Below are 24,027 nucleotides of genomic sequence, written 5' to 3'. Positions count from 1 at the left end.
TTCACACTGTATTTCTATAATAAAGGTGGAGTTCAGAACTTAAATGGGTCAGTAATAATCATGCATGTATTATAAAATATTGAAGAGTGTGCCCTTCAGCTCCGATAGCATATTGGCACTAGAATGCAAGATGGTATTAGCTTCTGGGAAAGGAAACAAAATAGAGTCTGACTTGCCAGCCATGCATGCTAGAAGAAAGTAGGCTCTACCCTTGAACAGCTCAGCTTGTCCAAACTTACTGTTTTCCTGCACCCTGGCCACGAAGCCTGTGAGAGGTATCTGTGGAGTCAACTGAGGCATAGGGGGAGGGGGTGGAGCAATAGAAACTGGTAGCAACACGCACACACACACACACACCATATCGGGGAAGTCAAACGGACAAAGGAGGAAAAAAAAGGGAACAAACAAAAGCAGCCGTCAGTAACGAGGACCACAAAACAAAATATGTAAACAACAACATGAACACACACACACAGAAGAACCTTCTTCAAGCTTGTTTCCAACAGCTGAATTTGCGTGCAGCCAATTGAGGATCAAAAAGCAGAAGCAGCCCACACGTCTGTCCGAAGGAAAGGCCGCGTCCCCGCTGCGCGGCTGGACGCTGCAGGTGCGCGTGTGAAGGGACGCGCTCTGTTAATTATCTGCACTGACAGCACTTGGGGAGCACACAAAACTGAGTTCTTAAATCCTCCTGCCAAATAAGGATTACTCAAATGCCAGCAGTTGTCTTTAAAATGCGTGCTACTAGGAGCGGATGGAAGGTTTCAGAGGATCCGGGACCCCTCCGGCTACCCAAGGCAGGGAGCTCCGTCACGTGCAGGCAAGCAGCGCTGACAGAGCTGCTTTACGAAGGAAACAACGCTGCGACTCTAGCAGCCACACATCGTGTTCAGGCAGAGGGGACCTGCCACAGTTTCGGTCTGCTGCCATGGGGTGGGCTGGCTTACTATGTTCTTGCTTTGCATAGAGAAGGGACCTTGCTGCTTGTTGGCAGGAGAAGAGATGGGTTTAGAGCAGAATGGAGTTTTACTTTAAATTACTAAACCTTCTGTGGTTAGAGGCACTTGGCAAACTAAGGAGGCTTCAGAGGCTACAGCTGGCTGCACTCGCACGCAGAGCTCCTCGGGAGGCACTCGCAAGCTTGTCTCCTCAACAGCATACACCTATGAGTGCACAGCGAGAGGCAAACACGTAGCACTTGTGCTCAGAGGTGCTGGCTTCACAGCCGAGACGCTCAGGTAGGGAGGAGGCCCGGCGGTGGCCGGGCACGCCGTCCAGTCTCCGCTCTGGCAGGGTATCCCCTCATGGAGGAGAAATACAGTAAGACATCAACTCATTCGATATACCATTCTCCTCCTCAGGACGATTTGTCTTATATGAAAATAGAGAAATTCCAGTGAAGGTGGGAATTCAGCAGTGTAATTCAGTTGGAATCAAATTTGAAAAAGGTTCTATACTTCTAAGTAAGCAACAATTTAAAAAAAAAAGCCATAACTAAGATTAATGTCTGATGAATAAAATGTAACATTTAGTTCAATACAAAACCAATATTTAAAACAACTTTATAGGGGAAACAATCAATAAAAGTGGGCAAATAAACAAGTTTCTCACAAAACTGAGGAAACATCTAAAAAAATAGAACATTTGTTAGCATGAGAAGTAAAATCTTAAGGTAATATGGAACTTAATGTGGAGACAGTAGCATTAGGAAAAAAAAAAGTCAGTAACAGAACAGAAGAAATAGTTTAAAGTAGAAAAACCCATCAAAATACTGCTTAAAAACAGTTTGAAAATCAGTATTTTGAAAACACCAGAGACGCTAGATTAAGGAATAGCACCTGCATTTGAGCAAAAAATTGCTTTGAAAAAAAATGTAGATGCTCAGAAACAGTCACATGCACAGCATTTAAGGCAACTAACTATTTCTAGAAGTCAGGCCCTCTTTATTCAATAGAACACAACTGCTTGAACGGCAAGGGCTTTCTGTTGTTATGACAATTAATTTTGTGGAATAGGAGTGTGGAGGAAAATGAAGGGCTAGTATAGGTGAGAGAGTGGGAGAAAAATTAGTGTTGAAAAAATAGATAGGTGTTGCACTTGCACGTAAGTGGTTTTCTTTTTTTTTTTGACAGAAGTAATACTTCTAGACTACAGAGAAAAAAATCACTTCAGTGTCTTAAATATTTTACATGCATTTTTCTCCTTAAAAGTAAGTACACAACAACACTGTTCCAAAGAGATCTTCAGCTCAAACAGTAACATTTCTTTTTAAAGAAATATCACTCAGTTGACATACTGAAGAACACCACCAAAACCAGTTAGAGCATTATCATTACTTTATGTATATCTGGTCATAAATTTTATGGAAAGAACTTAGGAAGAAATTTGCTGATCTCAATACTGCTTTCCACCAACACTCAAGTATATCCCAGTTTTCAGATCTTTCTGCAGTGAACTTCTTCTTTGTCTTGTTGGGTAGGTAGGATGCTGCTGACTAAAACTAGCTTCCTTGCCCATTCCATCCTTTCCATCACTCATCTCCAGCTATACTACTAGTGTGAGAGCACAGAGAAGGAGTCTGCTAAAAAGAAGAAGCTAAACTCTTCTGTCCCTTCCTTATCACACATAAAATGAAGAACAAAGGAGAAACTTGAACTCAGGAAAAGAACTTAGACAGAGACAGCGATGTGCTGTGTGATGGGCAAAGGTTTGTTAGATGACTGCTGTCCTCGGACAGCCTTCTCTTGCCACTAGGCCAGTAGTGGAGGGAATATATTACAACCAGATTAGGTCTCCTGCAAAAAAAAAGTCTTTAGATTATGTTCTCCAAGCACACCTGAAATGCTAAGTATAATGTACCTATAATTAGATAGGCAATCATAATTTCCTATCATGAGTAACAGCAAACGTCTGAGGAGAAAACAGTATAACTGCACACAGTGCAATCACTGTACAACTTAGAGGAGGAGGTTGTTTGTTTGTTCTTCTGTTTTAGGAAAGAAAGCAATAATCCAATTGATACACTTCATAAATGAATTAAAATGCCATGCATGCTTTTACAATCATTTTGCTCAAAACAGTTTGAGATTTCAGAGCTCAGAAGCTTACTTGAATTTTGGGAATAAAGAGGCCCGCCATTAACATGAGGTTGAGCAGAAAATGGGGCAGTCACAGAAGGATTCCGTCTGTATCCACCAGAAGATGCTGAAGAAGTGGTAGAGTTGTGCCGTGAGATTTGCCTGGTCATTGTGCCATACTGGGAACCAGGAGCTGAACCCGGAGCAGCTGAAAAGCATTAGCCAGAGGAACCAAGGAGAAGACTTAAGCAGAGTATTACATGAGACAGAATGCAGAAAATAGAAAAAAAAGCTCCAGAACATGGGAAATACTTGATTATAGATCTCCAGTACTTTGAGGCCAGTAAAAGGAGATTAATGAAAAACAAATGTCCCTGTTATAATCAATAATGAGAAAAAACACACAAGACATAAAACAACATTCAGATAAAGGACATTTGAGAAATGCTGGGAATTATTTTGACAGACTGGATTGGACTGCAAAATTGAATCAGCTTCCAATAAGCATATCTCAATTATTCTACATGCAATACCCTTTACTGAAGAGCACACAACAAATTCCATATTCTGTTCAAAGCAAGTGTTTTCCATTGTGAACCAGAACTTCTTTCCAATCTGATACAAAAAGATATTCTAATAAAATAACAAAATAAACAACATGAGCTTCAGACACTTGCCACATCTGCTGGTCACATTTGCTAGTTATGCTTTTATATTTATGAAATTTGCACTAACAAAACAGAATCACCAATGCAGGCGGACAGAGACATCACTTATCCTTCAGACCAACATCCATTTTTACCTTCCACATACTTGCTATGCAAAATTCAAAGTTAATAAAACAATTTAAGTTCTCTTTTTGTATTAGTCTCTGGCAGAGATAAAAAAAACACTTTGTAAACTAATGAATCTCACATGCTGAGGTCACAGATTAATGCACAACTTCGCAATTTTAAAATGCAAAAATTGTTTTGCAATAGAATGTTCTGTGATATATCTAGATACATATCTAGATATATGTTTGTACACACACATGAATACACACACATATAAAAATACATACATATATATACATACATACATATGTATATATATGTATACACATACAAATAGTGTGTGACCAGAATTTTGCAGTCTTGAAAAGCTATCCAAAGTCACTTTGCATTTTCTTGTAATGAAGTGAAAGGGTTACATGGGTCAAAGCCTCCAAAGCTAGCTTGATAACAAGAGCAATGAATTTTGTCAACAGTCCCTGATTGGAAAGGGTGTCTTCTGTTTGGTTGGCCTTTTTTTTTTTTTTTTTTAATCTGTCTGTTTTTAAAACTTGCTGCACTTAAATCCCTTCCTCATAGCTGTATGTAAAACTTGAAGCAATTCTTCAAGAATTGTCATTTTTGTATCCTCAAGTTTTCCCATTTGGCATCTGCCTGCAGCACTACAGAATCATTCCCAAGCAACCATGACAGACACTTCTGCTTTTCAGTCATATTCCCAGAGGACAGAATACACACACCGCCCTTCGCATCAACTACCACTTTAAACCAGAGTGCAACTGCAGTGGCTTAGCTTCAACTGCAGGAGTGATGCAGCAGAATACCTATACGCAAGCTGATTTTGAGTTCTTACAGATCAGACTAATTGGAGGTAAGCATCAATGGGAACAGAGATCTGAAGCAACTAGCAGCCTTTTCCCTGTACCTTATGCATGTACCTTCAGAGGCTTTGTCCACAGGAAATTAGTCAATATTAGATTTGTTAAAATAAATAAATAAATAAATGACATCCACAGCCAGCAACAACCCAGTATTATCTTAACACTAAAATCATGTAGGCCCCACTACAGACGACAAACAGCTTCACTAAGTCCATTAGGAAGAACTGATTATTGATTATGCAGCATGATTGCAATCACTTCAGCGCTGACACAAGTCTCACCTATCAGACTGCCCATCGGGAGAGGTGGTGGCAGTGGTGGTGCTGGCGGTGCTCCAGGAGGAGGAGGAACAGAAATGTGTGCTAATAAAATAGTTTACATTCCTGATTAGGGTATAATTTTAAAAATGCAAGTAAGAAAGCACTGCCACTTGAGAGGCTTCCCAAATAAAAAATTCAGCTTCAGTCAACTGATACAAACTCAGACCCTGACCCTACACAGGGTTCTGTACCTGTAGATCTTTATTTCCATAGATTTTAATGGGATGCCAGATGAAAGTAAAATTCATGCCTATTTGTACCACTGCAGAATCAGAAACACCTGGGAAAGAGAAAGGAAAGCCTACATGTGTGTAAGAAAGTGAAGATTTGTAAACTGAGCAATAGGGACTTAAGAGGTGCAACAGCAAAATTACACTACACCAAAACTTCACTATTTTCTTGTGGAAATTAGCTTCAGGTGCTTACAAAAGATGGTGATTGTGTTGGCTTATTATCGAAGATAATAATCCTAATGGCTTAAAATAATGAAGGGTTTTACACATTCTCACCATTCATCATTCTTAAAGAGAAGGGAATATACTTTTGATGTTGAGAGAACCTGCCTTTCTCTTTTTTTAAAAAAAAAAAACTCATGCTATATACACACACATTTTCTCCTGCCTCTCTCAATGATTTCCCTCACATATTAGCAATTTCAGACTCTGATCATAGCATAAGCAATGCTGGTGGATAAACCTGAATTCTACGATTGACTTTTTTTTTATTCCTAGATGATCTTCTCATCACCTTGTGTTTTATTTGAGGTGAAGATTTGTATTTAATTAAAAAGAGAACATGTACATACAATCACTGGCAGATGGTAAAGTTAATAGGCTTTTTCAGAAGACATTTTCCACCAAATTCATACAGAACAGTTGCTGCTGCTTATCAGGGCATCCAGAAATGCCTACTTGTCAACAAGCCTTTAAGAAAATGCACTTGAGCTTTAAAAATATACAGCCCTGTCCTTCCATCTCCTCCCCTTACCCTTGATTATCTTGTGAAACAAGAACAGACAAGGGTGTTTTAACCATCCACTATTCCATGAGTAATTGTTCTGCAAGTACTTCTGCTAAGGAATTAAACCTTCAGATGCCCCTCAGCACTCCTAAGAGATTTCCTGCATAGGACTGTGCTTCAGGACAGTTTCTACCCCATTGTATTCAGTCAAAATCCCTCTGTGAACATAAGCAACTGGTATTACAGCGTAAGGTAACAGGGAAAGAATCCCACATACCTGGTCCAATGGTTGGCGGTGAAGGTGTAGGCACGGCAATGGGAATGCCAATACTGCTGCTTCCACTGTTCTCTCGACTGCCACTTCCTCCACTACTACCGCTTAAAAAAAAAAAAAAAAGAAAAAAAAAGTGAGCACATTAGCACAGTGATTCCTACAAAGGTCTAAAAGTCCCATTTCTGATGTGAGCACTGCTAGCCTAACTCAATTACAGACTGTTGAAAAATCCACAATAAAATGACTGTTTCTACCTACAATCATACGCAGCTAATCGAGGAGGTATTACCCTGCTAAATAAATGGAATTAGCTAAACTGATGTTACCTATGCATGAAATGTCTAATGAAATGCTTTAAAAAATAGAAGAGTAACCACTGAGTTCTAGGCAATGGAGTAACAACACAGGAGTAGTTCTAGGACCTTGCACCAGTTGGGAGTAATAAACTAGGGAGAGAAAGGTTTATGTCTAACTATAAATAATTTCTTTAAATGATATATGTTATTGGCTTAAGGAACCTTTCCTCTACTGGGAATGGAAGTTTAGAATGAGAACTTTTTAACAGCCTTTCTAATCCAAGCTAGTGGTGTAATAATTTTCTGTACGAGCCCCCAATTTTCTATGTACAACAGAAGTTGGTTTCTAAGACAGTCTGAAAAAAAACAGTACAGCCAGGTAGCAGTATGTCTAAGTGCCATTATAAGATATCCAAATTGAAGGTTGGCAATACAGGTTTTTGAAGAAGAATTTAGGAAAGAATCATTAAATAACATTTCTGTGCATGCCTTTTGGAGGCCATTACATCTTTCACTGAGGGGGCTGAAGAAGAATCAAGATTCAGATTGATTCTGTCCTTATTCTTACCCAAAATTATCCAAAGAAACTAATAACAAAGAGAACTAAACAGTCAAGGTGCTCTGAAGCTAAAAACCACTTTCATCCATCCATGCTAATTAAAGAGGACTCAGTGATGTTATAGTTTGTTTACTATTTCTGGGCAGATAGACATCAGTGCTGTCAAAGAGTCAAAAGCAAATCATTCAAATACATCTTCAAAAAATAACATTGTTACAAAAAGAAAATCAGAGATCTAAAATGGAAGCCAAGATAATTCCTTCAAAATTAGTGTACTGTCTGCTGAGGACCTTGATCGTGTCACCATGGTTGCAGCTGAATTTGTAACTTCAGTCTACACAAAAGAATAGCTTGTGAGACAAGAGTAGGGAGTGTTCAAAGTAGCCAGAGTGTTCAAAGTAGCCAGCTAAATAGATTTAACAAGGTCTTCATTACACCAAGATTTATAAGTTTTTTCACTCTGACAGTATTTTGTGAACACCTTATCCAAAATATTCTCTCAAATCCTAAATACTGACCAGCAGCATCTGATTGCTGGGGGAGAGTGGGGTGAAGGAAGCTCTTCAAACAATGAACCATCATCTTACTTTTAGCTGAAGTCTTTGATCCGTATCTTTCCCTGCAGTTTAAGGCTTCTGACAGAAACTGAAGAATCTGAACTCGCTCAAGAAGCACAGAGAAAGCCTTGCATTCCCCAAAGTAATTTACATTTAAAAAGAAGGGGGGGGGGGAAAGCAAGAACAAGCCAAACATACCCAAAACCCTGCTCGTGCTGAACACACATAAAGATAAGGGGATAAATATTACTTTCTACTTCTACCATGCTAGTACCAATTAAAAGCATTAAATTTTAGCCAAAAGAAAGTAATCAACTCTTTCAATATACTACCTTAACCACAGTGTTTCTAATCAAGAGAAATTTCCCCTTGCAATTAGTGGTCTTAAAAACAAACAAAAGAACATTCTATAAAGCCTAAGCATATTTTAGGCTAAAATTAATAATACAGTTTTTAAACCTGTAGGACCCATTTCCACTCCACCTTGCAACTGCATAAATTTTGAAGCTTTATCTATTCTTGGGAAACAAACACTATAGAACAGAATAAATTAATTATATGAAATCAGGTCTCTGCATATGGAGGTATGTTGTTAAATATGAAGTGGCTTCTACAGACTTTAAGTATGTTCCTATATGTTAGGAAAGTCAAACTACACAAATAAATTTTGTTAATGCAGATTGGTGGAATAAGTCACATTTTGCTCCTCAACAAAAAGCCAAACAAGCACAAAGCCTGCAAGCTTCTCCATGATATTAGTGAGCAGCAGCATGCCGGACAGGGAAGAGTTACAGTGAGAAATAACTCACTCTACCTGTGTGTTCTTGGTCTCTGGTTCAGGGAAGCTGTCCTTCCTGGACTGTGCTGACTGCCTAGTCTGGCAGGACTGGTCATATAATCATTAGGGACCGTTGGTGGTTTGACAGGCTCCAGGGTTTTGTAAGGAGTATTTCGCCTGGTCAAGGAAAAAAGATTTGAAGACAAAGATAAAGGATCAGAAGATCAAAAGGATCAAAAGTATACATCTCCTTAAGATGGGAGCGTGCTGAAAGATTCAGAGGACAAATTACATCTGCAATCACCAGTGTTTTTCCTAGTTAGTGTTGTTTAAACTGTGATCAAGTAAACTTGTATCACTTCAGCAGATCTTAAAAGTGCTTCACAGATACACTTCACTGTCTCCATTTTACAGACTGAGAAAGTGAAGCATATAGACTTTCCCAAGGTCACCTAGCAGACTGCATCAAGTCCGAAGTATAGCACGGATCTTTCGAGATCTGTTTACCAGACTCATCATTGCTTTAAGAACAGTGCATTTATTGTGCTGAATTGCAGAGCTCTTCAGTCTCACTAGTAACTAGGAGATCTCCTGCAAGACATGGAATTTGGCAATGGACCAGCTAAGTCAAAAAAAAAAAAAAAAAAAAAGAAAGAAAAAAGAAAAAAAGAAAAAAAGAAAAGAAAAAAATCAAAAAGCACTGGCATTTAATCATTTGTTCAGTTATTGGTTAGAACTCAGCTGGTAGGTTATATTGCCTCATAGTATTCTACGAAACTGACTGACCCAATTTTTATAATATGGAGTGCAACAGTATTAAATTTTAATGACACACTTTAATAATAAAGCCTTTCTTAAAGGAAAAAACAGAAATACCCTAATTGTTTGCATGCACTATGGTGTTTGTAAATTAGTTTGTCTGTATACAGAACTGCAGATGATTTTAATATGCAGAGTGCCACCACCTAGAGTTCTGCCAAAAGAGATCCATCATGGGAAAATAAAGAAATTTTGTATTCCGATTTTAAGAGATAGAGCTCTAAATACTGCCAAATAAAATGATAAGCATGGAAGATTATAAATGTGCTTCCAACAGAAATAACCTTGTAAACTAATGTTTTAATGTTAAGTAGTCTATCTTGGAATACACTGGCAATAGGAATTGTAGCCACTCAGCTCTCTAGTGCCATTTATTATGGCCATGCAATTCAAACATGACGTCTCAAAAGCCAACACCTACGACATCAAGTTCAGCCATGTCTCAGGTTCTCCTTTGTCCTCCTCAACTTCCTTGAAGCAGTAGAGCCAAGTCCCAAGCACAAGAGCAGTCCAAAATCATCTCACTGCTCAAATCCAATCCTATCCGCTGTTTTTCCGTCAGCCTTACACAGAGGAGAAGCACAGCTCTCTTCTGACATGGCCCAGAGCTCCCCAAACCGCCTTCAGCATGGTGCTGATGCCCACTGCCACCAGGGAGAGGGAACGGGGGGCCCAAGGCCTTTCTTCCTCCAGGTCAGGCCCCTTACGGAGGTACGACCACAGCTCTTCCCTCCGTTCAGCTCTGCCAATTCACTCTTTTCCTGTAGTGCTTCCAATCCGAGTACCTAAGCTTTTCAGCCTCTCCCAGATGGGGCGAGGAAAGTCCTGCTTCTGGTAGCTCCTTACTCCTTTCAGTCCGCACTGCTTCTCGCACAGGGCTCCCCCTCGGAGCCCTCCCTCGCACAGCCCTGCCTTAGAGGCACAAGCCATGTAACAAGCAGCACCTACTCCAAGGCCCATGTTACACACCAAGCATGTTCTGATTTTCTAGGCTTATCGCCATTTTCTGAACCAAAGGCAGAATATTAGTAACCTTGCAGTTTCTAGCATTTTTTTCTGCCTATATTAGGGAAAACAGTCACGCCTGTGATATTTCATGCTTTGGCAGAACACGGCTGCTCAAGACAAGAGCTCTACTTCCTGAACAAGAAGGGCAGATAGAAATCTGTTGTGAATCCACATTATTCCTCCCCCTCAGCCAACTGCTGCCTCTCATCAAGCTCATCTGGAAATGACGTTCAGCTGATTAATCCTTATCAGCCAAAGCAACCAAACAGCTCTGGTTCGCTCAGGAGAGAGCATTAAAGCAAGGCAGCTCACCAGTACATCAGTGCTACCGTCTCCCTAGCAAACGTCCAAGAGGACATTAAAGCATTTCCCAGCCTCCCAGGGCTGATAAACAACTCTCTCATCTGGGATCAGAGAGACAACTGGAATAGTGATTGCATGCCCTTGAGCAATGGGAATTTTCACAAAATATGCTGAGGAAACCCCTAGGGTAATTTCTCTCTGGAATACACAATAAACACTGCCATCTTGAAGCAGCAAAGCAGCAAATCTGGATTAGAATCTCTAAGTCTTTTACAAAAGGGGTTTGCTGCTCCTAAATTTTCCTGATTTTCTCTGTTGCTCTTGATCCCCATCCTGTACTGTCTCGTTATTCCAGATTTACTCAGCTCCACGCCTCTCTCAAACAACGTATCTGCAGCCAATACTACCATGCCAGTGCTCAGTCCCCCAAAGCACAAAGTAAAGACCAAGACTGACAAATAGGCAGAAGGGCTTGTTTAGGCTGTCTTTGGGAAGGTGTTGCACAGCTGGACAGACAAAACCACATAAAACATGCTCCAAGCTTTTGAAGTATTAATACTGTGGCTCCAAGCAGTAAGTATTTGCTGGCAAACAAAGTTCAGCAGATTTCACCACCCAAAGGTCTAAAGCAGTTTAGTAGGAATCTTTGTCTCTGGTCACACTGGGACTCAGGAATAGCAAAATTTCTTCATTTAAGAACTAAAAAATGTTCATTCAAATGCATTTGAATGGAAAGAAAAGAATCGGTGTTGCCAATGTGTTCATGATACCACTAATTCTGCTTAGATAATGTAACCAATGTAGAATCAACAGCTATTTTATATTTCAAACAATACAAAGAAACATGACAAAACCTTAACAGCGAAGTCTTTCCCCCATTAAAGTTAAAATATTATTCATATTCTTTTGCATCACTAAAGATTTCTGACGAAATATCAGAAATAACAATAGCATCATCATTTACTCAGAACTGTAAGTCCCTCCCCCATGAAAAGCAGTTCTTTCAAAAAGGGCATCATAAAAATAAGAGTCAGTGCAGCTGAAATGGTTCATAAAAGAAGGAAATTGTGTTATTTCTTAAAGACAGTCATAACTCTCATCCATTCACATATTTAAGAAACACCAACATTAGCACAATTAAAACTTTCTATTACCCAGGCCGGACAAGCAGCCTTCATTCTTACCCCAGAGTTCCCCGGCCTGACATGGGAGGACTTGGTGGTTTTTGTGTAGGCGGATTTGTTCTTGACAAGGTGCCAGTTCTTGCAGGCTGGTTATTTCCATGCTGAAATGAGGGAAAACATGATTTTATTTTTATAACAGGGCAGCTCTATTACTGACTGTGTTTTATTTTTTTTTAAGCGTAAGAATATGAAGTGAGAATTCCCAGACAGCTGTCAAACACTAAGTTTTTAGCTACACACAAGACAGACATCAGTAAATACGAAGAGCTGAAATTTGAGCTCACTGTTATCTTTACTATTAATTTACAACAGACATTGGGAAGCTAGACAACTGACAGGTTCATGCAAAAATCTTTTGTATCCTCGTTTCTTTAAAGTGAAGCCACATTTGCGTTCATCTCAGTTTGAGTGTCAATAATTTAAATAAAACTTTAACACTGACAGCACAATACAGTCAGCATGGGCTAAAGATTTCTCATTTCCCCCTGCTATTTGACTTTCATTCAGATTGTCTGGGAAGTCTCCTGTAAAAAGGTAAGCGAAGGGAATCAAGGCATCTACTGAATTCAGAGCAAAGCACTACATGTGTTAGAGAAATTAATGTATCTATATGTAAATGCACATGTCAATGTATCGCAGATATATTGACACACACTAAACGCTGTAAATAAAAATACAAGTTCAGCATATTTAATCTAAACATCCTATGGAAAGCAGAGGAGAGTATAAGAGAGCGCTAGTTTTCAGTTTTAATGGCTCTGCAGCCTCTACTATCAGTCACATGAGACACTGTGGGTGAAAGGAGAAATAACACTTCTTACCTTGGCTTTTAGCCACTTAACGTTGGCAAAAAAGGGGGGAAAAGGTAGAAATTAATGGCAGATCCATCACAAGTGATAGGACAGGTTAAACTACAGTTAATTACATTTAAAAAATCATTTGTCTACTGATAATTAGCTACATCACTGATGCACTAACAAAGATTTTACTGTCTCACATGACACTATTTTCAATGACTAACTGACCCAGAGAAAAAACACTTGCGTCAAAATTAAATTCAGTCCTCTTCCAGATTTATTTGCAGGTCTCCTCATATGGGCAGTAAATAGCTGAAAAGCCCTTTGATGACCATTAAAGTTCAAACTCTGATCAATGTTATTCCAATGGCAACATATGCTTGAGAATTCATTCATAAAACCACCGTTTCAGTTATATGGTGCAGAATGGTCTTGCCTGTTGTTTTGACACTTAACCTTCATGTGTTTTGAAGAAATCCTAGCTGCCGCACTGAATGGTAAATAAAGATAAAGGGAGTTCTCAGACAGGATGAGCAACAGAGCCTTTCACCTCTCGTTTACTGACTGAAATATAATTCAAGTCAGTAGCACAGTGCTGCTGCTCAAAACTGTGTTGCCAGTGCTCTAATGATTGTTATTCCGAAATTTTAGTCCTTATAATCATGTCATTATATGACTCCATGATTTTTACAGCCCTTCACAATTGCAGAGAAAAAAAGAAGTCATAAAAACATGGCCTCCTAATTCTATGATGAAAATTAATCAAAATAAATCAATCGAAGTTGAGTTTTCTAATTTTATTTAGGGAAAGGCAAGGGGTAGGGCAGAAGGGACAGCCCATTTTTTTGAAGGGAAAGGAGTTAGTTTTACTGATTAAAAAAATACAACCCTAATTGTGTTTTCACAGGCTGTTTGGAAACAAAACGTTAGTTTTGGAACAAATCTGCTAAGCTATAGTTTTTCTAACTGTGGGCCACAAAACTTCTCCCCTTCCCTAAAGGTCCACAGAGTAGCAGTTTTAAGAGGTCCATGAACTCAGAAGAATAATTAAAACATACCATACAGCAAAGTACACATGTGAAATTTCTAACAGGGTCTGCACAACCACTGGAAAACAGTTGGGGTTTACAAATCAAAGGGAGGTTGAAAGCCACTGCCCTCAAATTATTCATATTACAAGAATAGAAACACAAAACCTGTTCCAAAACCCAAATGAGAAAGCTTAGCTGTGGTAAGTAAATTTGAAGGTCATCCCGTTAACTCCCAGTCTGGGCAGAGGCTCATCAGCAGGGTAACAGAATTAAGACATTTCAACCACTTCTGTGCCTGTATACCTATTTCATGGATATACATGAAGGTTCAGCTCCCAGGATGCCAGTGTGGTCTCCCAAACACTGTATTTTTAAATGAGTCTTTTAGCAATGAATTTGTTTTCCCCTCCCAGAGGGGTACATGTTCCTTCCCCTTACTTTCCTCGTTTCCAAGGGCAATGGCATAATGCAAGGAATTTGCTACTTGAAAAGAACAAAAAGTGAAACTGTTGATTCTCTCCAAGCAGCCATAGATAGAAACCTTCCTTTCACGAGCTTAAAAAGGAGGGTGGCATATAAGGCTCCAGGTTTCTACTTAATTTGCCTACCCCAAATATATATAAAATATGTGTGTGTGTGTGTGTGTGTGTGATTTACACATACAAATACATGTATAAATATACGTATCTCCACAAAATTCCCCTGTGCAACACCATCCAACACTTCTGGGGCACCTTTCCACCCCCTCCTCGATCTCTGTTACATTCTGCCTCAGTTGCAGCAACAATGTGAATGCCAGCATCTAGCAGAGTTACAGGAATCTTCACCTTATTTAGAGCCTTTCTAAGCACCGTTTAACGTACTAAACATATCTGGAGTCCACAGCATCTGACCTTTATTCTTATTTCCACCACTGCTTCAAGCAAGCTTGATCTCTTTTGCTACCAAGTAGTTATAGACAAATAAATAGACACATGTACACACACACACACACACCTGCACGCTTCTTTATTGTACAGGAGAAATAGTAACTGTTGTCACACTGCTTTGGATGAGTAAAAAGCTCTGTAAGTGCCCTCTCTGTTGCTATCAATATAAAGAACGGTCTCAAGGCGAGGAAAACACAAAAAGAAGTAGTACAAAGGGAACAGAGATTCTTATAGGAGGGGAACTCCTGATCCAGAAGACAGAAATAAAGGAAGAAAGCAAATGAATTTAAGTAATATGAACTATACAGCTACTTAATCATAGTTAATAAGTTAATTAATTAGGAGAAGACATTTTCTTTTAATTATTGGTTGAGCCTATAAGGGCAATCTTCTATTTCTCAGTTTGAGAAACAAACAAAAAAAAATAGTACTTTATAAGGAATTCAAAGAAAGCTCTGGGAACTTTTTATGCACCAGGGTTTAGACCATGATGTTCTTACAAAAAAGAGGAGAAAAGATGACAGAAAACCAAAAGGAAAAGCAGAGGTATATATAGAACACCAGTAGGTTCAAGTACCTCTCTTTAAATGCCAACAGGCCAAAAAGCTGAAAGGCAGAACACGAACACCTCCAAACAGCCAACTGATCAGTGCTCGGGAAAGTCAGCTTCACCAAGAGGGGCAGAAAGGCAGGCCATAAGGAAGAAAGGAAGTAGGGTGCACTCAGTGTTCACCTCCTGAAGAGGTAAGAGGCTTTAGCAAGAGGATCTATCAAATAGAAGACAGAATGGTGCAAAAGGGACCAAGTTTAGTCAAATGAGAGCACCACGGAGCTCCTGGCATGCACAGGTGACTCCTGTAGAAGCTGCAAGGAGCGTGATTCTCTTCTCTCGTTATTTTCATTATTGTACTCATGGGACACAGTTGTCAGCCAGATACCAGCCTCCTGGACAACATACACATTTAGAACAAAAACATAGTTTGCAGGGGGTATTTGTGATGTCTAGTCAGTGAACTAGACTAGATTAGGACATTCCCAGAAACAAGACAGCACAGTAGGCAGCAGTATGGGTTGGTGAAGGCATTGCAGAGTGGTAAACAGAACTATTTTGCTTTTCCTGGGTAAAACCTTCCAAGTATGAGGCAGCCCAGGACAAAGTGTGAACGGCTGTCATATAGAGACAGCAACCAGTCTCAGAGTCCTGAAATAAGAGTCAACCTCTCTGCATTTTCAAAAGATGACAGCTAGGGTGGTGACATGCCTGCAGGGTTATGACAGCAAGGGAGACCAGGCTGGCTGAGGTCTCAGTGCCAACAGTCAAGGCAATGGGCAAAGCAAGTGCCTGCAAGTGCTACAAAAGGCATTTTTCAAAGAAAAAACGGAAAAAAAAAACACAAACAAAACCAAAAAGGCTACTTCTGTAACTGACACTGGAAATTCAGAGCACTTGGACTGAGTTTCGGCTGTGTCGTTGGATTGGACAAATAGTGTTTTGGGATACTCCAGTGATGACCATAGGTACCACAAAAGATTACTCCCTCCAGCCAACGCATTTTTGTTTCTAATCGGACTGGGCTCAGGGTCCACACACAGTCACTCACAACAAGCTTTGCTAACAAACAGCAATTTTTGAAGCCACAGCAATTCTATTTCTTCTCTCAATATGGAGAAAGGTTATCAGGTTTCAAAAGCTGAGGTGTAAAAAGGAAGACAAGACCCAGCCAATAGGCAGGACAGCAGTACTGTTGGTAGATATTGAGAAAAAAATACAAAGGTGACATCCACAAGGAGATGTCAGGAAGACATGTTGAAATATTAATGTAGACCAAAGATGAGGGTTCTGGAGTCCAGTAGCAGATCTGTAATTTGTCCACAAAACTGACAGTTCAATCTCTATTTGCAGGCAAACACCCTACCCAGAGACAGAGGAAGATAAGAAGCAAAACCAAAAATAGAGTGTTACAGAAGCTTCAAAGAAATTAGAAAGTTGGAAAGGAAGGGTGCAAGGAGAAATAAAAGCCACTTCATGCATGTGGTGGTTTTTGGGCTTGAGGCAAGTGGAAAGCGAACATCAGCTCCTTGTAAGCAACTATGGACTCCATCCACTGGGCTCTGGGCACTTTTGCCTTCCACATGGCTGGTCTCCAGTCAGCCTGCTCAGTTCAGGTAGTCTGAACAGTACAAAAACAATCATCAAGGCAATACTGTAGGGTTGTGTCACCGCAGCCAAAGGGACAAGGTCATGAATGGCAGCAGATTCATGAGTGGTGTGAAAGGGCAGGGTCTGAAGCAATTACAAGTATCTACCAGTAGGCAACGGATGTACAGACATTTGAAGGACTCTGCTGGCTGGCCTCAGGAGGCAGCGCAGCCAGCTAACTATTTCTAGTAGTTTCCATGCCAAGTAACAAGTCATGGGGGAACATTAGTCATGATTCAGAGAACCAGGAAGCTATTATTCAAGTTACAAACTGTGTTCAAAAAACTAAGGCTAGGGACACAGCACATAACTCATATGAGCAAATGTATTTATCAGCACAGAAATATAGAAGCCCACTAGCACACCAGAGACATGGGAGTGAAATCCCGACTGCACTGAAGTCCAAGAAGTTTCTCCTGCACATTTCAGCTATAAACTCTCCAGCTTTGGATCACAGAAATGAATTCTCTATGCATGTTGGCTGTACTTTCATGCTATATGCTGCTTATTATTTCTCCAATTACTGAATTTAAAGAGCTAATTTCACTGTACATCCTGCCATGTCTAGAGTTACTGAAAGCAGTTATTAAAGACCATCCAATATGTATGTTGATCAATGAAAACAACTGCTTAAGAACTGCCCAAGTCCAATCTGCAATAATAAAAAGTGTCTAAACTCAGAACTTTAATACGTATCCATTACATACAAAATCCATTACCTTTGACCAGTAAACATTAATCAACTGCAATAGAGGAAAAAATAAAAACTCCTCTTGATGACTGTTTAGCCCACCTTCCATTCTACATATAAAGGTATATCCTTTATTAGTCATCAGAGAATTACCTGAGATGTCACTACAGAAAGATAACTGGCCATAACACCTTTGAAAACAGTACAATGCATCTACAGCTAGGCAATCCAATTGCCCCACAGGCATCCTCATAGATTTTGCATGAGGATTGCCTCCTGTCTTGTCAGTGGAGCAGCTCTGGAGCACTGCAAGATGACACAATCAGGGCAGGATAAGCAGCTTGTGCATGAAAGTATGGGATGCTTGAGGAAAGGATACAGTAAGGCACAGAGTCCAGAAGGTGGGGACCCTCTATTTCCTTCCAGAAATCAAGATGTAGACTTTGGGAGAGGGGCATGTGTAATCATCAGAGATGCTTTTTTTTTTTTTTTTTTGGAAAGGCAGACTGTACATAGGTGTCAAACACTGAGGATAATACTTACTAACTCTGCGCAGTCTTGATTCATCCCTGAGTCTGTTTCCTTATCAGAAAGGTACAGAAGCCTTTGTTTGCTCTTTATTTCCTTACAGACTATCGTAAGAAATCTTATTTTTAGAAAATTTAGTTTCCAAATACTTTTTTTTCAAAATTGAACATGAGTAGGAAGTCTAAATAGCTTTTCTTTTCCTCTAGTGAAATTTTCTTTCATTACAACATCCTCTAGCATTATTTGTAACCCATTAATTACATTGTCTTCTATTAACATAGTAACTCGATGTAGCCTGACACTATTGCTTGCCTCTCTTTAATTTCTTTTTTCAGTTTTCAAACAGAGCAGGCAAAAATTTCCAAGTCATATTCTACTTTTTATTAAAAGTTTTTACAAATTAAACTGCTACTACCATATAGAAACTGTTTGAGGATGATGGGCAAACTTAATGTTTTTTTCCTCAGCAAGTATTTATACTCTTCTTGCTCAGAGAAAGCTACCTCAGACTCTTGCCTTTAATATTTCAACATTACCCAACCAAAGCATTCAAAAAGCTTCAATATACCTACAATATTTTTTTTTTCTAAAATTAGAAAATAAAGAGGCTGCACACTATCAAGTTTTCTTTTCAACCAGATAGACCTGAAATCTACTTCATATTAGATGACACCAGGCACACTTCTGAATTTCCAGGAGCAAGTGCCCTACAAAAAGCACTTAGTACCAACAACCACAATTAAGAGTTGGGAACAAGAAGAATTACCCTTTCCCCTAGAAAAGCCTTCTTTACTCACAGCAGTATTTACTGTTTAGTCATGATCCCATGAATGATGATGCGACACTGAAATTGGAAACACAACTTTCTTTCAAGAAAGTGTGTCTAACACAGGCTAAAACAAAAGCAAAGAAGGCATGGCTAAGGCTCAAGATCCCGGCTTGCTTAATTTTTTTTTCTCCTGTGAATTATTTAGAAGTTAATACCCAAGTGGCTAACATACAAAATTGTCTTATCCTGAAAGGAAAGCAAGCAATGATTAGGTAGCCTTCTATGCTCACACCAGTATCGCATCTGTGTTTTTGTTTTGCAAATAGAGATGTAAGCATGAAGATCGCAGATGACTGGGGTACGCAGAAAGGTATAAAAATGGTCAAAACAAGACTCACTTCTCTTAACTGATTATTTGGTAAGTTTTGGCTCTAGCCCTATTTTAAGAAAATCCTTCCAGCTTCCATTTCCTTGAGTAATATTTCTGAATGCTTAACTCCTGTTTGACTCCCTTGTCTAGAAAGCTTCTTACAGTTTTATGGAGTGAAATGGAAATATTTCATGGGTAGAAAATTTCAAAATTCTCCTTCAAATACAGCTGAAAAATGCTCAGAGTTCATACAATTTGTTTTAGAAGAACTGTTAGTTTTATATAATAAACATGATCCAATTTCGCTTCAACATTTTATCTCCCCTTACCATAAGGCATCACTTCAATTTCCTGCTTAGCTCCCATCTTACAAATTGCTGCAATTCCACCTGCCTCCTTTTCTTCAAAAAAAAAAAAAAAAAAAAAAAAAGACTATAATAAATTCTAAGGCCAAATTCAGGGCTTTTAAGGCTGCTTCCAAGCTCCTTCCTCCTTCTCTCTCCTCTTAAACTGAGGATTTTCTGTATGAGTAATTGTATTTGACCTATTTATATGCTGGCACGTTACTGTTTTTTTTTCCTCCACAAAAGAAGGGGAAGAGAAGGAAGGAAGTGTTAAAGTAACCCCTACTTAATAGTTTTAAACCAAGATTTTTACAGAGTAAGGTGGCCCCCCACATCACAACAGTTTCTCTGATTTACCAAGAATGACTTCAGCAACATTCCCCCATCCCCAGAGAGTGATAACTGAACATCCATTTAGCAGTCTGGCAAAAACACTTGCCTGTGAGTTTCCTGGAGCCATATACATACAACATTTGTGTAGTGAGGAAAAGCTTGTTACTAGCAAACCAATTTTAAAAACTATTCTGACTTTGACTAATGGTAACCTTGACCTCATATATGTACGTATGCATGTATGTATGTGTGCATATACATATACACACTCATATACATATATATAAATATAAAACATCCATAACACATACATTGACACTTAAGTATAAAAAAAAAATTATGTTCTCATATTTAAGTGTCAATCTATGTGTTATAGTGTATCTGTGTTTTTGACAGTTGCCACAGCAGAAGACAACCAAGGACATGCAGTTGTTCATACTGACAACTCCTCCAGTCAGAATTCAGTATTTTTTTCTCTTCTGAATAAACTGCTTTCTAAGGCTCTAGCGGACACACCAGTATCCATCAGCTTGGTCAAGAACACAAAACAGTCTGAAATCTACTCTAAGAAAATGCTGGATATGCCAGTCTGTAATGCATTTTCTTGTACCCTTCCCCCTAATTCGCAGGTTGAAGAGGCAACACTGACATACCACCACCCTTTACTTGTGCTGACTTCCAGCAGGACCTGACCCAGCTCTCAAGTTATTTGGCTTGAGTTTCTTGAAATAGCACTATCTGCATCTGGGTTTGCAGACAAAACAAGTAACTTCCCTTAGAGTAGGATCTGTGACACACTCCAGGAATCCCAATAATATGCTGGCTAAATACACGGGATTGGGTTACTCGCTATCTCAGTCCAATCTTAAAAGCTTTGTCCAGTGGAGGTCAACATTGATAAAGGTATCATATGGATGACAACTATCTTGAACTGTATACCTGAGGCCTGGCTGGCAGCTTACTTCATTTGTGTAGCAGACACCAACCTTGTCTTTCTCCTCGGTGTTTTATGTCTTACACAGAGAAGTCATAAAACAGACTCATGTAAGTCACCCAGTAAAGAAACAATAGTCAGACATAATTTGTATCTGATTTGTAACAAAACGCTTTTTTTCCTAGAAACTATTTTACCTCTGAACAGACCATTTTTTTAAAATATACAGTTAAATCACTAACAATAAAAAAATCCCGAATATTCACATTAAAAATACTTCCTAAGAGCTGTCTAGTAACAGGTAAACAGTGCATCAGTTTCCCTCCACTAAATGGATAGGATGGATAGATGTTATTAAAATAAAGGCAATAGTACACCTAAAAGCAAGTAGTCACATCAGAAAATGCAATATAGTTTAACTTCATACCAAACATCAGGGTTTACGGATCAAGCAATTGCTTTTTGAGCTTGTATGATGCAACTTGTTCTAAAAACATAAGCTTTGGAGACTATTAATAATTATTCTACTTTTAAAGGGAGTTGTCTGTAATACCTGGCCCCTAGAACATTTAAATGTAGAAACCAACACTTGACACTGGGCTTGTGGATTTTAGGGTTCTGTTTTTCATAGAGCGCTCTCTTCACATGCAGACATTATACTGAGTATTTATCAATTTCTGACTCCAGTGTTTTTAATTTCAAAATAATTCAGGGCAGGTCTTTCAGACTCTTTCACAGGACTGCGTTCCATCCACACTAGCTTAGATTATTAGTGTAAAACAACCCTAAAGGTTACAAGTTTAGATACAGGTTTTGCTAACAACAGAAGAGTTTCAGGTAGTCTATAGCCATTACATTAATTCATAGCTTTAAAGCTGCCATGGGCGAGAACTGCCTTCTAGCCTGTGTTGAAATTCGACTCCTCTGAGCCTTCCCAGGGTCACCAGAATGCAGGAGGCACTCCGCCACTCCACTGTGTTGAATAATTCTGAAAGATCTGGTCCTCAAGAGTTGACTGACTCATATGGCACATGAAGGGCTGATCTAGCTGCTCCACCAACCAACCAGAGCACATTAAGCTTTAGAGGATACACTGGTCTTGAATAAAAGCTTTTTAATGCCATGCAAGGGAAGACTATTGTGAACTGAACATACCTTAAGATCTACTCAGGAAAAATACAAAGCTATTATTTGCTATAAAATATGTCCAGGAAGCAAAGGGTGCTATATTAATTCACTTCAACCGTGACCTTCCAAAGTTAACTTACACATTAACTTACAAGGGCTTTTATTTACAGAGGGAGAGAAACAGCTGCCCAAAAACACAAATGGAAGTGAGACAACAAACATCACTGAGATTTCAATGTCAGCTTAGCTGACTCCCCATCACCAAAGAAAAATAAACTAAAAAAACCCTACCAGTCAGTTTCCCCGCAACTGTCTTCTTAATTTCTCTCAATAACAAAAAGAGATAAGGGGAGTGGCAAAGGCAATTTAATCAGAGGACGAAGGAGTGAGAATTTTAGAAGTCAGTCATGGCTTTTCTGACAAGCCATTACACTAAAGGTATGTCTACAAAAAGTCCATTAAGATCATGAGCCATTGTTTCCAGGCATTGTGACTATTACCAACAGTCACAAGATTATGATAAACATTGTTCAAAAGAAAAATCCGTGTAAAACAATCCATTATGTTATTGAAATGTTTGTACGTGGGTATAACCCATGACCCTTCCTTACCATATCAATAAATCCACTAAATGTTTTAATATCAGTAACAACCCACCGCAACCCTATCCCCTGAGGATTGGAATCCTCAAGTTTCCAGGTGTTCTTACCTTTACACCATGGCCAACATCATCCAGCACCGTGTAGTCTATAGGTTTTCGAATATACCTTACAGGACGTTCCATATTTGCTGGCGCTATGATTTTGTGAGTTCTCGATGTGTTCTTATTGGTCGTCAAAATGCCTATCTCTCTGCGAGCAACCTTTTCTTTATGGATGTCCACGGTCTAGATTGAAAAGAGAGTACAAGTTTCTTTAAGCATTTGCTGTTTTCTTTACAGAGCTAACTAAATATTTAGGCTCTTGCTATTAGACAAAGAGAATTTGAATCAAGTTAATGCTGCTGGAAGTACGCCAGTTTATTGACAAAATGAATTTAACCTGCTTTAATGTTGTTTGCAATAACTGCACTTTTATTTCATTACAATTATACATTACTGCTTTGACACTATAAAGACACTATACAGAAACAGTATTTGCAGACTGACCCTCAACATTCTTATGACCAACAGTAGTAATAAATTACTTCAACTCCACAGCTAGGAAACCTCGACAGACAAGCTAAGCAATTTGCCCTGAGCCCCAGAGGGGGGCTAAGCTTTAGAAGTCTGAGGTAATTTCTTTCAGCAAAGCCATTGGTGTATATCAAAATAACAGTTTGCATAGAGAAGGAACAATTTCAGCACTGAAGCTAGTCATATAATTTCCAACAGCTTTACTAAAAGAATAAAACAGAGCTTTAATGATACCTGTATAAGAAAACAAAATTTACACCCATGCTGAGCACCACTGTTTTATCAGGAAAAAGCTAAAGAGGAAAGGAAAGGTTAGCCCAGTACCTGGTGAACGATCAAACCAAATCACACAGCACAAACATGTCCATCTACATGCAAGATAACCACAGCTAAAACCCCAATTGTGGGAGAACAAGTACAGATCAAGCATCAGATACCAAAATAAGCCCCACCTCTAAGAAGCCTATTTCAAGGTCTGCTTACTGGTCTAGGCAGCTACCAGAACCTCAGTATCTCATTGGAGGAGATATCTAACCTAAACAACCACTCTTCTTCTAAGTGACTTTGACTGAATCTTACAGAGCTACCACATTTTTCCTCCCCACACTGAAGAAAATAATCTTCAGTCCGTAAGCATCAGTTTCTCCAGGACAGACTGTCACAGAAAGAAAGTCAAGAAAGAAAGGAAAAGCCTTGTCTATCAATACCAGTTTGGGTAAGTCTCTAGACATGGCCATCTGCCCTAGCCTAAAAAGGATATTGTGACATGCAGATTTTGTCTAGTGAAGCACAAAGATTCAAAGATGAGGCGTAAAATAACTTTATATTTCACTCTACTTCTATATGAGTCAGGACAATAAAACTAAGAAAGGTAAGGAGACAGTTAGTGACTGTTTCTATGAAAGCCAGCATTCATCGGTCAGAGTTCATTATGAAATGCCTTCAAAGGATGAACTGTTCTTTTTTTGCTTTGAATTTGTGTACATGCTCATAAAATCTTCAATTCTTCT

General features: G+C 39.1%; 1 protein-coding gene across 6 annotated transcripts in view; it reads right to left on the bottom strand.

Moving 5' to 3' along the window:
• The window catches only part of ABI1 (abl interactor 1), an 85,442-nt gene that overhangs the window by 6,751 nt on the left and 54,664 nt on the right, over positions 1–24,027 (bottom strand). The window contains exons 3-10 of one of the 6 annotated variants that reach the window (XM_062569009.1): positions 22,553–22,729; positions 12,611–12,625; positions 11,790–11,890; positions 8,512–8,652; positions 6,289–6,389; positions 5,013–5,093; positions 3,109–3,285; positions 240–326 (exon numbers count right to left, since the gene is read on the bottom strand). In XM_062569009.1, the coding sequence (XP_062424993.1) occupies positions 240–326; positions 3,109–3,285; positions 5,013–5,093; positions 6,289–6,389; positions 8,512–8,652; positions 11,790–11,890; positions 12,611–12,625; positions 22,553–22,729 (880 nt within the window). The remainder of the gene's footprint in view (positions 1–239; positions 327–3,108; positions 3,286–5,012; positions 5,094–6,288; positions 6,390–8,511; positions 8,653–11,789; positions 11,891–12,610; positions 12,626–22,552; positions 22,730–24,027) is intronic. The other 5 variants (XM_062569007.1, XM_062569010.1, XM_062569008.1 and 2 more) reach the window with 5 other exon arrangements.

This window comes from Rhea pennata, chromosome 2 (assembly GCF_028389875.1).
Source record: "Rhea pennata isolate bPtePen1 chromosome 2, bPtePen1.pri, whole genome shotgun sequence".
Lineage (NCBI taxonomy): Eukaryota > Metazoa > Chordata > Aves > Rheiformes > Rheidae > Rhea > Rhea pennata.
Note: the sequence above shows the minus strand (reverse complement) of the source record. Positions and strands in the feature narration are given on the sequence as shown.